The sequence below is a fragment of the Urocitellus parryii genome, chromosome 4 (assembly GCF_045843805.1).
Source record: "Urocitellus parryii isolate mUroPar1 chromosome 4, mUroPar1.hap1, whole genome shotgun sequence".
NCBI classification, from domain to species: Eukaryota; Metazoa; Chordata; class Mammalia; order Rodentia; family Sciuridae; genus Urocitellus; species Urocitellus parryii.
This window is the reverse complement of record NC_135534.1, coordinates 8,292,882-8,305,291: the sequence shown is the minus strand read 5'-3', so window position 1 is coordinate 8,305,291 and position 12,410 is coordinate 8,292,882. Positions and strand designations below refer to the sequence as shown.

General features: G+C 56.0%; 1 protein-coding gene across 8 annotated transcripts in view; it reads right to left on the bottom strand.

Annotated features, from left to right (window-relative positions):
• Positions 1 to 12,410, bottom strand: part of Nrxn2 (neurexin 2) — a 95,209-nt gene that overhangs the window by 64,371 nt on the left and 18,428 nt on the right. For 6 of the 8 annotated variants that reach the window (XM_026396441.2, XM_077797395.1, XM_026396442.2 and 3 more), the window contains exons 4-5: positions 11,507 to 11,578; positions 6,969 to 7,270 (exon numbers count right to left, since the gene is read on the bottom strand). In XM_026396441.2, coding sequence (XP_026252226.2) covers positions 6,969 to 7,270; positions 11,507 to 11,578 — 374 coding nt within the window. The remainder of the gene's footprint in view (positions 1 to 6,968; positions 7,271 to 11,506; positions 11,579 to 12,410) is intronic. The other 2 variants (XM_077797396.1, XM_026396443.2) reach the window with 2 other exon arrangements.

The following is a 12,410-nucleotide window of genomic DNA, read 5'->3' as shown; positions in this document are numbered from 1 at the left end:
GCCCACCATCACCACCCCGCAAGCCCCTGGAACTGGTGGGGCCATCCTAGCCAGCAGCCAGCCTTCTTCCCTGGAGACCCTCAGCTTCACAGAGCCAGCACCGGGACATCACTCCCTCACACCCACAGAAGGGAACAGAGCCCCCCATCTCCAAAACCCCTGACTCCTCCCTGAACTGTAAGCTGGACCTTCTCCTCTGGTCTCTGAAGTCCCCCAACCCCCATCTGCTTCTGAGCTGGTCTCCTCTTCCCATTGCCAAGGACTGGGGCATCAACCACCTTCAAAATACCCTGGTCCTTGGTGAGGAGATGTCCAAGAGGCTGGGGCAGCTTGACTAAGGAGCATCGGAGATGCGGGATGCTGTTCCATTAACACCCAGCTACACACCAGAGACTGACTGCAGGAGGCGGGGGGTGTTCTAGGCACAGATCCATTAGTTAAAGGGTTGTTATAACCAGTGGGCACAAGTCTCATTCAGTAAGACAATTAATGAGGGCCTGGTATAATTAAAAATAACAGAATTCGATATTGAGCAGCTAGAGGTGTTGGATCACCAATATGAATTATTACTGATTGGAAGCAGTTGACGTAACATAAGAGTGGAATGGCGGGTGTGGGAATGGAGGACAACATCATGTGCGGTGAGGATCAGCACTGCTGGTCGGTAGGACTGTCATGGAATGAAGAAGCCAGCTGGTCAGAATAAGGGACAGTTAGCTTCAGGGCACTTAAGCCCATAGGGCCCCAGAGGGTTGGAGTTGTCTGATATCACTATGAGCTGGACAAAGCAGGGGCGGGATGGGTAAAAATCCAAGTTCTGGTGGTGCACACCTGTAATCCCAGCAGCTCCAGAGGCTGAGGCAGGAGGATCAAGAGCTCAAAGCCAGCCTCAGAAACTTAGCAAAGTCCTAAGTAAGTTAGTGAGACACTGCCTCAGAATAAAATATCAAAGGGCTGGGGATGTGGCTCAGTGGTTGAATGCCCCTAGGCCCTGGTAGTACATGCATACATACATACATTAATAAAATCCAAGTACCATTCTTTTTGAAGTAGAACTGGTTGTGAAGGGGCTGGGGTTGTGGCTCAGAGGTAGAGCGCTCTGCTAGCCTGCGTGAGGCACTAGGTTCGATCCTCAGCACCCCATAAAAAATTTTAAAAAGATACTGTGTCCACCTGTAACTCAAAACTAAATATTAAAAAAAAGAACTGGTTGTGAAGAAGAAAATACAAAAAAATAATTTTTTGATATTCACAAAGAAAGTCCTTTTCTGGAGGGCGGGTGCACGGAAATAAGAATTGAACCCAGGGGTGCTTTACCACTGGGCCACAGCCCAAGTCCTTTTCTTCCGGAATCTGAAGATCTCATCTCACTGAGTCACTGAGGGTCTTGCTAAGTTGCTGAGGCTGGCCTCCAACTTGGGACCCTCCTGCTGGGACTCTGGACTTTCTGGGACTACAGTTGTGTACGATCGCACCCAGCAAGAAGGTCCCACTGTGGGAAGTAGAATACAAATTAAAACCAGGATTGAGAGGGAAGAGACGTGAGTTCAAAGCCTGGGACTGCCCCTAGTTTGTCAGAAGATCCAGGCTTCCTCTGAAAAACAGCAGAGTTGGAGTGATGAGGCAGGGTCCCCCGAGACCTAGAGATTTAGGATCCAGAACTCTGTTCGCCACATAGTGGTCATGATCAAGGGGGAAATGCGGTCAGGTACCAGACCGGAGTTTCCACTGGCGGCCATTCCCGGTGGCCTGTGACAGAGCACGGGGAAGGGAGACACAGCACCCCAGGCCTTTCCTCGAGAGGTCAGGACCTCGAGCGCTGAGCCTTCAGATTCGCAGATGAGCACAGGAGGCCCTGTCCTCTCACAGAGCCCAGGAGGACAGGGATGGCAAGGTCTGATGAGGGAGGAGGGCATCACGGTCACAAGGGGAGAAGTTCGTCACCCTTGCGAGGGGTGACTTTCCATGACCAAGGGCCTGTAGATAAAACCACACTCGACCTCCTCCTTGACTCCGAGGTAGCTCAGCCCCCTCCAGAAAGCCAAGAGGGAATTACATGCACGAATCGCAGAAATCTGGGGTGAAGACGGTCTCGGTGGAGCACGAGCAAGAGAAGCTTGAGACAAAGAAGAGGAACCCGCCGCACTCAGAGATAAGGGGAGGCCATTTTTCAAAGACAGGAGCTGAACATCCTCATGGGTTTGAGATTTGGGGACGTTTGAGAACGACAGTACTACAAGAGGAGCTATGACCTCCTTTGCGTTTCGCACCAGTGCCCACCACCAGGCCCTCCCTGGGAGGCAGAGAAACAAAGCGGCTTCAGAGTCAGACAGAATTCCGATTCCACCATTTCCACCCAAGTCTCGGTTTCCTCATCAGTACAACGGGGATAATACCTGCACTCACGGAATTGCTATAAAAACCAAGTGAGATACAAAAAAAAGGAAGGGGACTCTTGAACTTGAGGGTTAGAGGAAGAGAGAGGTTCTGGTGTGACCTGAGAAATGCTTTGACAGAGGATGAAGCCCTGAGGAACTCAGAGCAGTGAGACAGGCTTTCTCCTGGTCTTGTGAAGCCCGTGGGAGTTTCCTCCAGGAGGACAAGAGATAGGTGAAGTAGTCAGATCCGCTCATTTTGGACCCAGTCCTCAGGTCCACGATCTCATCAACCAGCTGAATCAGGAAAAGGACTAGAAAACAACGAACCACAATAGTGGCTGGAATTAAGCCCTGGGTTTGCAGAGATAAGACATGAACACACCTAATGACACACAGTCAGAATGTGACAAGAGGGCGAGGACACCAGGTTCCCAGGTCTCCAAGAACAAGGGAAGAACCTGGCTGGGGGATGGATCAAGGAAGGTTTCATGAAGAAGGCGGCATTTAAGCTGGGTCTGAAGAACTGGCAGGGTGCAGTGGGGGGCCCCAGCTCATGATCTTGGCCGCCGTGAGCCCTTCAGTGCGTAAATCATGCCAGCCACGTGCTAGAGGCTTCGAGGCATTACTTCAGCCACGGGAAGACTCCTTCCCACTTTGCCTGTGAGGAACTGCAGCTCAGACATTGTATTACTCACCTAAAGTCACTCAAAACAAGTGGCAGAGCTGGGATTTGAACCCAGCCTGCAGACTCAAACCCCAGCCCTAGAATCTTGCCAGGCAGAGGGGAGGGTGAATGGGTGGTGTCCTTGGCAGAGCTGAGTAAAGAAAGGGACGAGCTAGGAAAGTCAGCGTAGCGGGGCATGGAGAGGAGCAGAGCTGGGCCCCAAACAGGCGGTGTGCCATGCCAGAGAGGACTTGGAAGGAGAGGAATCTCTAATACCAGATGGACTCCACTTAGGGGACTGTGTCCTTGGGAAACTCGATTCTTAGGGGACTCTATGTTTGGGCATTCCATCACTGGGGCTCCAACCTTGGGGATTCTATCCTTCGGGACTCCATGCAGGGGGACTCCATCCCTGAAGACGGGCTCCTTCCTTGGGGGATGCTAGCCATAGGAAGTCCCTCCTTCAGAAACTGCATCGCTTGGGCTCCATCCTTTGGGATTCCAAACTTAAGGGATCTGTCCTTGAAGGACTCCATCCCTGGCCCAGAGGTGCTCCTGAAAGTCTCTGCACTGAGAAGAGGCGTCATCCAAGCTGGACAAGTGGCAGCACCATGTGACACTTTGGTAACCATCTTGTCTTCCAACTCTGGTTCCAGAGAAGGATGAACGGATTTGCACATTTTACTTACACGGTGGTGGGAGGCAGTTGGGAGGCATACTGGGGATAGAAGCAGATTGGGGCCCAGGATTAAAAATAGGCCTCAGGGAATTCTCAGAGGTAATCATTCCTGCCAAGATCCCCCAAGAGAACTGACTGTCACAGTGGCTTCAAAAGCGAGGTTTGAAAGGAAAGGAAGATGCTCTCTGAGTAGGGCCCCTTCTGGTCCTAATTACTATGTTCTAAGAATGTCTAGATGATTCCAGGGATTATAACATGATCCAGGAGTACAAGGAGGAAATTTTGGCCTCCTCCCTGTCTTTGGAGTTGACCTTTGACCCATTTCCATAGCTGCAGAAGCAGAAGGAAAGGCAGAGCCCTGGGTGTGATCCTGGGGCATCCTCCAGGAGTTCTCAGATTCTGGCTACCCACCCCACAGACCTGGAGGCAGCTGTCATTCCCTAAATTACCTCTCTGCCCTGGGCCTCTGGCCCATAAAACTTTAGGGAGACAGAACATGGGTGCAAGCCACCCCACCCCACATCACCCTTCTGATCACAGAAGGATTTTTCCAATGCCAGGATGTCATCCAGACATAGCGCAGACTTGCTTGAACAGGGAGGGTTTCTCCCCAGCAGGTCCTGATATTTGGGGTCAGATGATTCCTTGTGGCTGGGGGCTGTCCTGTGAACTGTAAGATGTTAGCAGAGTCCTGGCCTCTACCCACAACATGCCAGTAGCACCCCCTGAGTTACAATGATCTAAAAGGTCTCCAGATACTGGCAAATGTCTCCTGGGGACAGTGTGATTAAACAATTGAGAGAATGTTGCTGTAGGAGCAACAGAATCCAAAAAAAAATTATTGTTGGTTGTTATTAGTCGTAGTATTTTGAGTGCAAGAGAATGGGATTTATTCATGTGGGAAGAAAAGAAACAGAGCTCTCGCAGGGCGAGAGGGGACCAATAGAGGTTGCCCAAGAAGTCACTTTTGGAAGTCCTGAAAAACAGGGAGGGGAAGGCCAGGGCAAGGATGCAGTTGGCCACAGGCTAAACCAGGGCCAAGTTTGGGGCACCAAGTGTGGCCCGGGGGCTGGCCAGGAGGGCTGCCCGAATGCAGTTCTTGTACCTCTCACTTACGGGAGGGGTCTGGGTCCAGGAGTTCAATCAAATCCCCCAAACCCTTCTTCAAGAGGGCTCTCAATCGAGTCTCTAAGCAGACACCCCGTGTGGCCTGGAGGCCCTGCCTTTGGGTCCGTGTGACCTGCCTCGGCTCTGAGCCACCTGGTAGAACAATTTTGCACGTCGCAGGAAGGGGTGACCCTGGGTTACTGTCAACACTCAAGAGTGCAGAGGCCATGTATCACCCGGTGGGTTTCCTACCTGCCCTGGCCACGGACCCCTCCCTCCCCCGGTATTCGAGTTTCCAGACTGTTGAAGCTGCTGCTGCCCCCCCCCCCGCCCCCGGCCTCGCACGGTCTGGCTCTGTTCGCCCTCAACAGTTCCATCCTGTCCCCTCAAGAGCTGAGGTCCCAGAAGGGCAAGAACCAGGTCTTTTTCCCCTCTACCCAGTGTGATGTACCATATTTGTTGACCAAATGACATGCGCATAGGAACTGTGGGTGTGCAGTGTCTTGCCAAAGGCAAGGTGACAGCACTGGTCCCAGGGAGGGCTAGTGAGCAAGCAGCACCAAAGACCACTTCCTGCTTGCTCCCTGATAAAATGCATGTGGCACCTGAAAGCATCACAAATGCATGTGACACACTAAGGTGTGCTCGGATGCGTGTGACAAGCCTCAGACTGGATAATGGATGATATGACACCAGGGGCACTGGACGGAAGAGGAGTGACTCCACCAAGCATGCGCCCTTCAGAACGCAGGGCCACTGAGGACAGGTGCATCAGTAGGAGCTGGACTGCGACAGGTCGCAGCAGGCTCCCAAAAGAGCAGTGGGATTAGTCACAGCCCTTGTGGCAGCAAGAGGGAGCAGCATGAAGGAGGAGGAATCCCCATTAGATCATCATCCCATGTCAAACAGGTCAGAGGAGGAGGAGGACTGCTGGAGCTCTGAGTCCCCCTGCAGAGCCTTTCTATGTGTGTGGGGGGGGGACACAGTAATGACAAGGAAGAGCAGGAGGGAAGGTGAGCCACCATCCAACTAGAACCAGGAAGTCCAAAGAAGATGGGGGCCAGAGACAGGCCACAGAGCAGCAGGATGGGGCCTGGGCGGGCGGCACTGGTGCGGATCCCGTTGCACTTGGTCCTCAAGGGAGGGGGCTAGAAGAGCTTTGCTGCCTGTAGCCGTGAGACTGAGAGACCCAGGCAGGCCACAAGACCCAGGACCCAGGATGTGAGTAAGCAGGGGACAGCCAGGAGTGGAGACAGAGCCCCGCAGGAGGCTCCTGGGCTTCTGCTCAGGAGCAAGAGCCAGTCTGAACCAGAATGGAGGCGGGAACTTTCTGTGGCAGGAAACTAGCTGTGAGGCTCCTGTCAAGCAGAGCCTGGCCAGAGAGATGGCCTCACCTGCAACGGTCACCACGGGCCCTGTGAGAGATGGAAAGGCAGGTCCTGAGAGCACCTGTCCTGTGGGTGAGTCTGGGAACAGAAGCCGAGGGCACCTGCCTACACTGTCCTGTAAGCAGGGCTGACCCGGAAGGCTCTCCTCCGAGTACCAGGAGCCAGAGACAGAGGCCAGCACGGCCGCTCGGAGAGCCTGGTTCCTTGCAAGAGAGGAAGGGCAGGTCCCGTTCCCTCATCCCTCACGGGCTGCCTCATCCCCCTCTCCTCTGGCTCTGGCTCTGGCTCTGCCCTAGGGAAGCCTCGGCCCCAGCCTACAGCTGGGTCACACACTTGCTCCACCAGGTCAGAGCCTGCTCACCCAGAGGACCCCTCCCTGCCCCATGAGCCCCTGCCCCTCAGTCAGGCCTAGCTCACACCTCCTCTCCTGACATGCCCTCCTGCCCATCACCTGACCCCTGAGCCCCAGTCCTGGAGACCCCAGCTGCTCCCACCAACCAGAGCCCAGCCCTCGCCCCGGCCTAAGGACCCTGCCCAGGATCCTCAGCTGGACTCCCTACTGCTGAGTCTCTGAAGCCTGCCACATAGCTATGGCCACAATCTGGGCCCCCACAGCCCCAAGTCCTGCTCTTCTCCAGAGCCACGCCTTCCTGCCCGGTCCTGGTCCCTCCCACCACACCCTCGCAGCCTTCTCTCCACCTGTGTTCTGTCCCAGATGCAGCTGACCCTGGCCTTCTTCTTGCTCCCCCTACCTGGCGCAGGTTTCGGGTGACCCTGACGTCGTGCCAGGCGTTGTCGTTGAACTTGCCATTGACGGGTTCCACAAGGGCCTCAAAGGCACCCGAGCCTAGGTTGATGACCAGCCAGACAGCCCCGGACTTGAGGGACAGGTTGACATAGTCGGCCGACTTGCCCGTGTGCAGCATCAGCCCGTTGCGCTGCAGGGTACGGAAGGCCAGCGTGATCTCGTCAGTGCTGCTCTGGATCGGGTTGTGTGACAGGTCATAGCAGAAGAACTCATTGCCTTTGAAGGTCGCCACAAACTCCTCCTTGCCTGGACGCAGTGGTTGGGAAAAGGGGAGAAGGCTGAGTGAAGCCGGCTCTGCCAGAGGCTCCGTCTTCCCCTCCAGCCACCCACACTCCAGTCCTGGGCACCGGGAGTCCTGTAGTCCCACCTCTGAGCTCTAGGCCCCTTCCCCCTCCTCAGCTTCCCAACCCTCCTCCCTGGGCCTGGCCATCTTTGCTGTCAAAAACCAACTCCCCCCCAGGTCCATTTCCAAAGCCAGAGGCTGCTAAGTGGCTCTTACACTGACAGCTGACAATTAAGCTGCCACAGGGCCAGGCAGAGCGGACAGTCCTCGCCATCTCCCCACATCAACCCTCCCATCGGCCACCTCCTTAGCAAAGAGATGTCGGACAGAGACAGGAAGCTCTATCTGGTTCCTCCCTAGGACTGGGACACCAAGGGTCGCCCGAATGCAGCCCACCTCCCCTTCCTGCCTCCCCAGGTGACGGACATTCTCAGTGCCCAGGGATGGTTTCAGGCCTTACCATTTGGGATGGGGCTGGTAAGCCTACTGTGCAGCACTGAGCAGACAGGAGGACAGGAAATAGTGGGAAGGGAAAGGACAGGGGTAAGACAACAGGAAGACAATGCAGGTGACAGGGGTATGCACCAGGCAGCTGCACTGTGCAGAGCACTCATGGTGGCCACCATGCCAGCTCTCACTCCAACCCTAGAGGCCTACTCCAACCTGAGGACAGCCTCTGAAGGGCCCTATAGGGCTGGACATGCTGGGTGGGCCAGGCAGGCAGCAAACACAGGACTGCAAGGCTTGGCTGGGATTTCACGCGTGGGGACGTGTGGGGTGTGTGCGTGCACCTGTGTGCTCGTGAGGTGTGCGTGGACATAGCACCCAGCCCAGGCACTTTTTAAGCAGCAGCAACTTCTGAGAGGCCCTTAGGGATTGCTAGTGCCCTGCAAGTAGGTGACAAGCAAGAGGTCACTGACTCTGGGACCAGGAAGTTGGGGTCAAGCTAGAACACAAGCAGAGGGAAGAGAACCTGAGTAGAGGCCAGACCAGAGGCCCTGGACTCAGGCAGTGGCTTATGTCCCCTTGCCAATCAACGGTGACACCTTTTCTTCGTCCCACCTTCCCAGGTGGGGGAGGAGCAAACAGGGCTGTGTCCTAAGGGTCTATGCAGAGACTGAGCTACTGGAGTGCAGGGGTTCTCAGTAGACATTCCCAAGGCCCAGGAAAGAACAGTCACCATGCCAGGGGTATGCAGGGCCACCAGGAGGCAGCTGCCCTCCCATGGCTCAGCAGCAGCGCCATGTGTGGCTACAGGGTCTCTGGGTGCAGATCCAGCAGAGCCCCTGCCCTGCTCACACAGCCTGCCTCCCTCTCTGGGCAGCCTGCCCACAGACTCTGCCCTCACTGTCTCCGGATGCCAAGGCACCAGCTGCTGTCCCAGCGCCTGGCACAGCCCTCACTGCAGCTGGCAAGGCCCAGTGTCCTGAGGCCACAGGGCAGCAAGGCTGGGGGAGGGGCATGGGACACACTGGGACAGCCTGAATCCCTCCCTCTGTCTGCCTAGGAGACCAGAGGCAATGGTGAGGATCCAGTAGGACAAGAAGGGGCAGGAGGGTGCTGTAGAGGGCGGCAGTGCGGAGAGGAGAAAGATGGGCCATCGAGGACCAGAGGAGAGACACAAGCTCAGGGCTGGAAGGGAATCAGAGGTGATGCGAAGCCCCATGGGTAAAGAAAAGGACAGGCCCTGGGGGACAGGCAGGGAGACAGGGAGAGGGCCAACAAGGAAAGGGAACAGGGACCTCCAGGGAATGAAAGCCAAGGCTATCTGGGACCTTACTGTTTCCATAGTAACCAAGCCTGCTGCTCAGATAGTGGCAGAGCCAGGGGCTCAAGGACCAGAAAAGGGAATGTGTTTGACCTTGGGTTTGCCACAAGTACTGGTCAGGCCAGCCCAGAGGCCTGGCCTCCCCTCCCACACTCCCTCACCTTCACCACAATCAAAGAAAATACCATTACAGAGCCAGTCAGACCAAAGGAAAAGAAAGAACAAGGCGGTCACAGGACAAAGTGATTGGGACAGAACAAAAGAAGCCAGAAAAAAGGAGAGAGGCAGGACTGGGCTGGATGGACCAGGCTGCCAAGACAGAGCAGAGAAATAGGCCATTCCTCGACTCTTCAGCTCGGCCCCAGGCCTCCCGGGAGAGAAGGCAAAACTGACTCCGCTGCAGCTTCTGCCTACTATAGGCTCTAGTCCCTGGAGACACCAGAGGACTGTCAGGCAGGCCCAGAGATGGGAAGAGACCCGGAGCGGCCAAGGGGAGCATGGAGAGCGGAGGGACAGAGAGAGGTAAGAAAATGCAGTAGAGAAAACCAGAGGACTAAGAGGGGAGAGAACCTTGGGGAGCCCGAGGGGCAGGACCTCAAGGGATGGTGGGGTGATGCTCCTGAGGTCAGGATGCAGGGTAGCAGAGGGTGCGCTGCAGAGCACAAACCGGATCTGAGCCCTTGAAGCGCCAGGGGGCGCTCCACCCCATCTCCTGCACCGCGGCCGGGACTACAACTCCCAGCAGCACCTGACAATTAAAGCTCCCAAGTTCCGGGTGCAGGGAGCCAGTAAGAGCTGATACTTGTTAACCTCTCTCCACCGAGGAGTCTGTGGTCCCACAAGTGTCCCCAGTGGATCTGAGTGAGGCCAGAGACTAGCTATTGTGATCCTGGGTTTCCAAGAGCCATGAAAATGGGGGACGCAGCAGCCGCCTCTTTTCCGGGCCCAGCTCAAGGGCCTCCGCTGGGAAGGTCTCCAGCGCCCCTCGCCCCTCCCTGCGCCCGAGCACTACAGCTGTCTGTTCTGCGCGTTTGGCACTTACTGCCTAGTAACATCTTGTACGGCTCCCTGGGGAGGAAGTGTGATGTGAGAAAGAAGACCTGGGCGCTAGTGCTGGCTCCGCCACCAGCTTTGTGACCTTGGCCAAGATACAAGAGCTCTAAGCCCAGCTTTTCTCCTCTGGAAGAGAGCTAATCATCAGCCCACCGCACAGGCTGCTGCGGGCATCTAGAAAGAACAGACAGGGGCCGCTTCCTAAACGTAAGCCAAACAGATCAACTCTTGTGCTGGGATCTAACTTCTGTGGATGTGCGCAGGCGCAGGTGCGCACTCTCCCTCCCTCCCTCTTTCTCTCTGAATAAATTAATTCCTCTGAACAAAGTCTGCACTTTTCTATTCTTTGCGTGGACCACGCTGTATTGTAGTTACTTGTTAGAACGTCAATGAGACTCCTGGGGCCAGAGACCGTTCGCTCATTTAGAACAGTGCGCTGGGCTCCAGCCTACGCATGTGCGGGAACTGTGCAGAGCCTGGGGGGCTGGGGGCAGGGGATACAAATGAAAATCCCCAATCCTCTGCGAGCTCAGTGCAGTGGGGGTGACAGTTGACAGTGTGGCCGACTCTAACGGAGGTGAAGATGAAGGGTACTCGGGGAGATGTCCAGGTTGGCCTGGGAGCTGAGGAAGACTCGGTGTGAGTGGCTGAAAGAGACGGCAAGTGGCTGGAGGCAGGCAGGGACTGCGGGAACCCAGGCAGACAGAAGAACACTGAAGGATGCAGATGGGATGTGACAGCACCAGGCTTTGGACCCACCACAGTTCCTTGAGGGCTGTCAAACTGGCCTGTAAATTTCTTGGGAAAGAGATTCTCCTAAGAGAGGCAGCCACAGCGTGGAAAAAAAGGAGCTGAGATCTTAGAGCCCCAAGATGCAGAAGGGCCCCGTGCTGGCCTTGGGGGCTTTGGCCAGTGTCAGTTTCCCTATTTGTAAAAAATGAAAGCAACGATCCCTGCCACCAAGAGTCACGAGGGACCTCTGAGGCCATGTGCATGATACACACAGATCACAGCAGCCACATCTCCCACCCAGAAGCCCCCTGGGCAGGTTTTCAGAATTTGATGGTTAAATGGGGGGGTTGCCCTGCTCCCAGAGAAACAGAGATTTTCTGTTTGACAGTTGACAGGCCTGACAACTGCCATAGAAAAGGACATTTGTGTTCTAGAAAGCCCATCAGGACAACAGGCTGTGAGAAAGAAATGGAGGTTGGGCCCTCTGCCCCAGGACAGGGGCCTCAGGACTGGCATTGCAGTACAGGCCCAGGGAAGGCCTCCTGGGTACCCAGCGGGGCACCTGTGCCAACTCGGCTCTCCTAAAAGTATAGTTAGTCTTCAGTGGGTGAGGACTGGGCTCCCTGGAGACGGTGGGGTCACTGACCTTTGGTAGGCTGGTGCACATCTCCGGCTCCTCCTCTCCCGGCCCCCCCCTCGGAGAACAGTAAGGACCCTACTGGAGAAGCAGAATTGGGGGGTCAGGCACAGGGGGCATCCCAGCCAGGCCCACCCCAACCCTGAGTCACACAGGGCCCTGTTCAGGGCAAAGGTGCTACTTTGCATGCACCAGGGGGCTTCTCTGGGGACTAGCTTGTCTCCAGGACCTCTCGGGAAGGAGCCGGTTGACAAACCAAGAACCAGTCTCTCCATAGACCCCATTAGACTCATGACCACCGGTTTCTAGTCTTCGCCCAGGGGTAAGGAGTCTGGGCAGAGGAGCAGAGGAAAGAGCAAACAGACCAGCCCACCCCCAGAGGCCCTGAGCTCTGGTTTCCCACCTCTGGCTGGTCCCTGGCCACTGCGCCTCCCCTAGGCTCACGCTCCTCCCCACAAGGCATCTCTGCTCACGTCCCTTTTGCTGGCTCAGAGTTCACAGTCGTCATCTCCAGACACAGGCAGCCCTGCTCCAAAAGCCTCCCCAGTTCACACTGCTGTACCTACCCTCTCACTGGCCACCTACATTGACCTGAGTCCCCGCAGTGACAAGAGTTAAACCCTGGGGCTCCCCAAGGATTTCCTGGGGGCGGGGCTTCCCATAGTTCCTGTTGACTCATCCTCCCTGCACTGTGCCCATGGAAGGGCTGTGCCCACCAAGGCAGGGCCTGGCTGGGCAGAGCTCACCACAGCTGTGGGCAGCCTCCCTCGGGGGCCAGTTCTCACTCCCCACCACCCTATTCACCACCACTGAAGGCACAGTTGCCATGTCTGGGCTCCAGACCCCCTGAAGCTCTCACCCAGCTCTGTCAGAGAACGTGCCCCCAGTGCCCAGCTCCCTGGCACCCACCCTA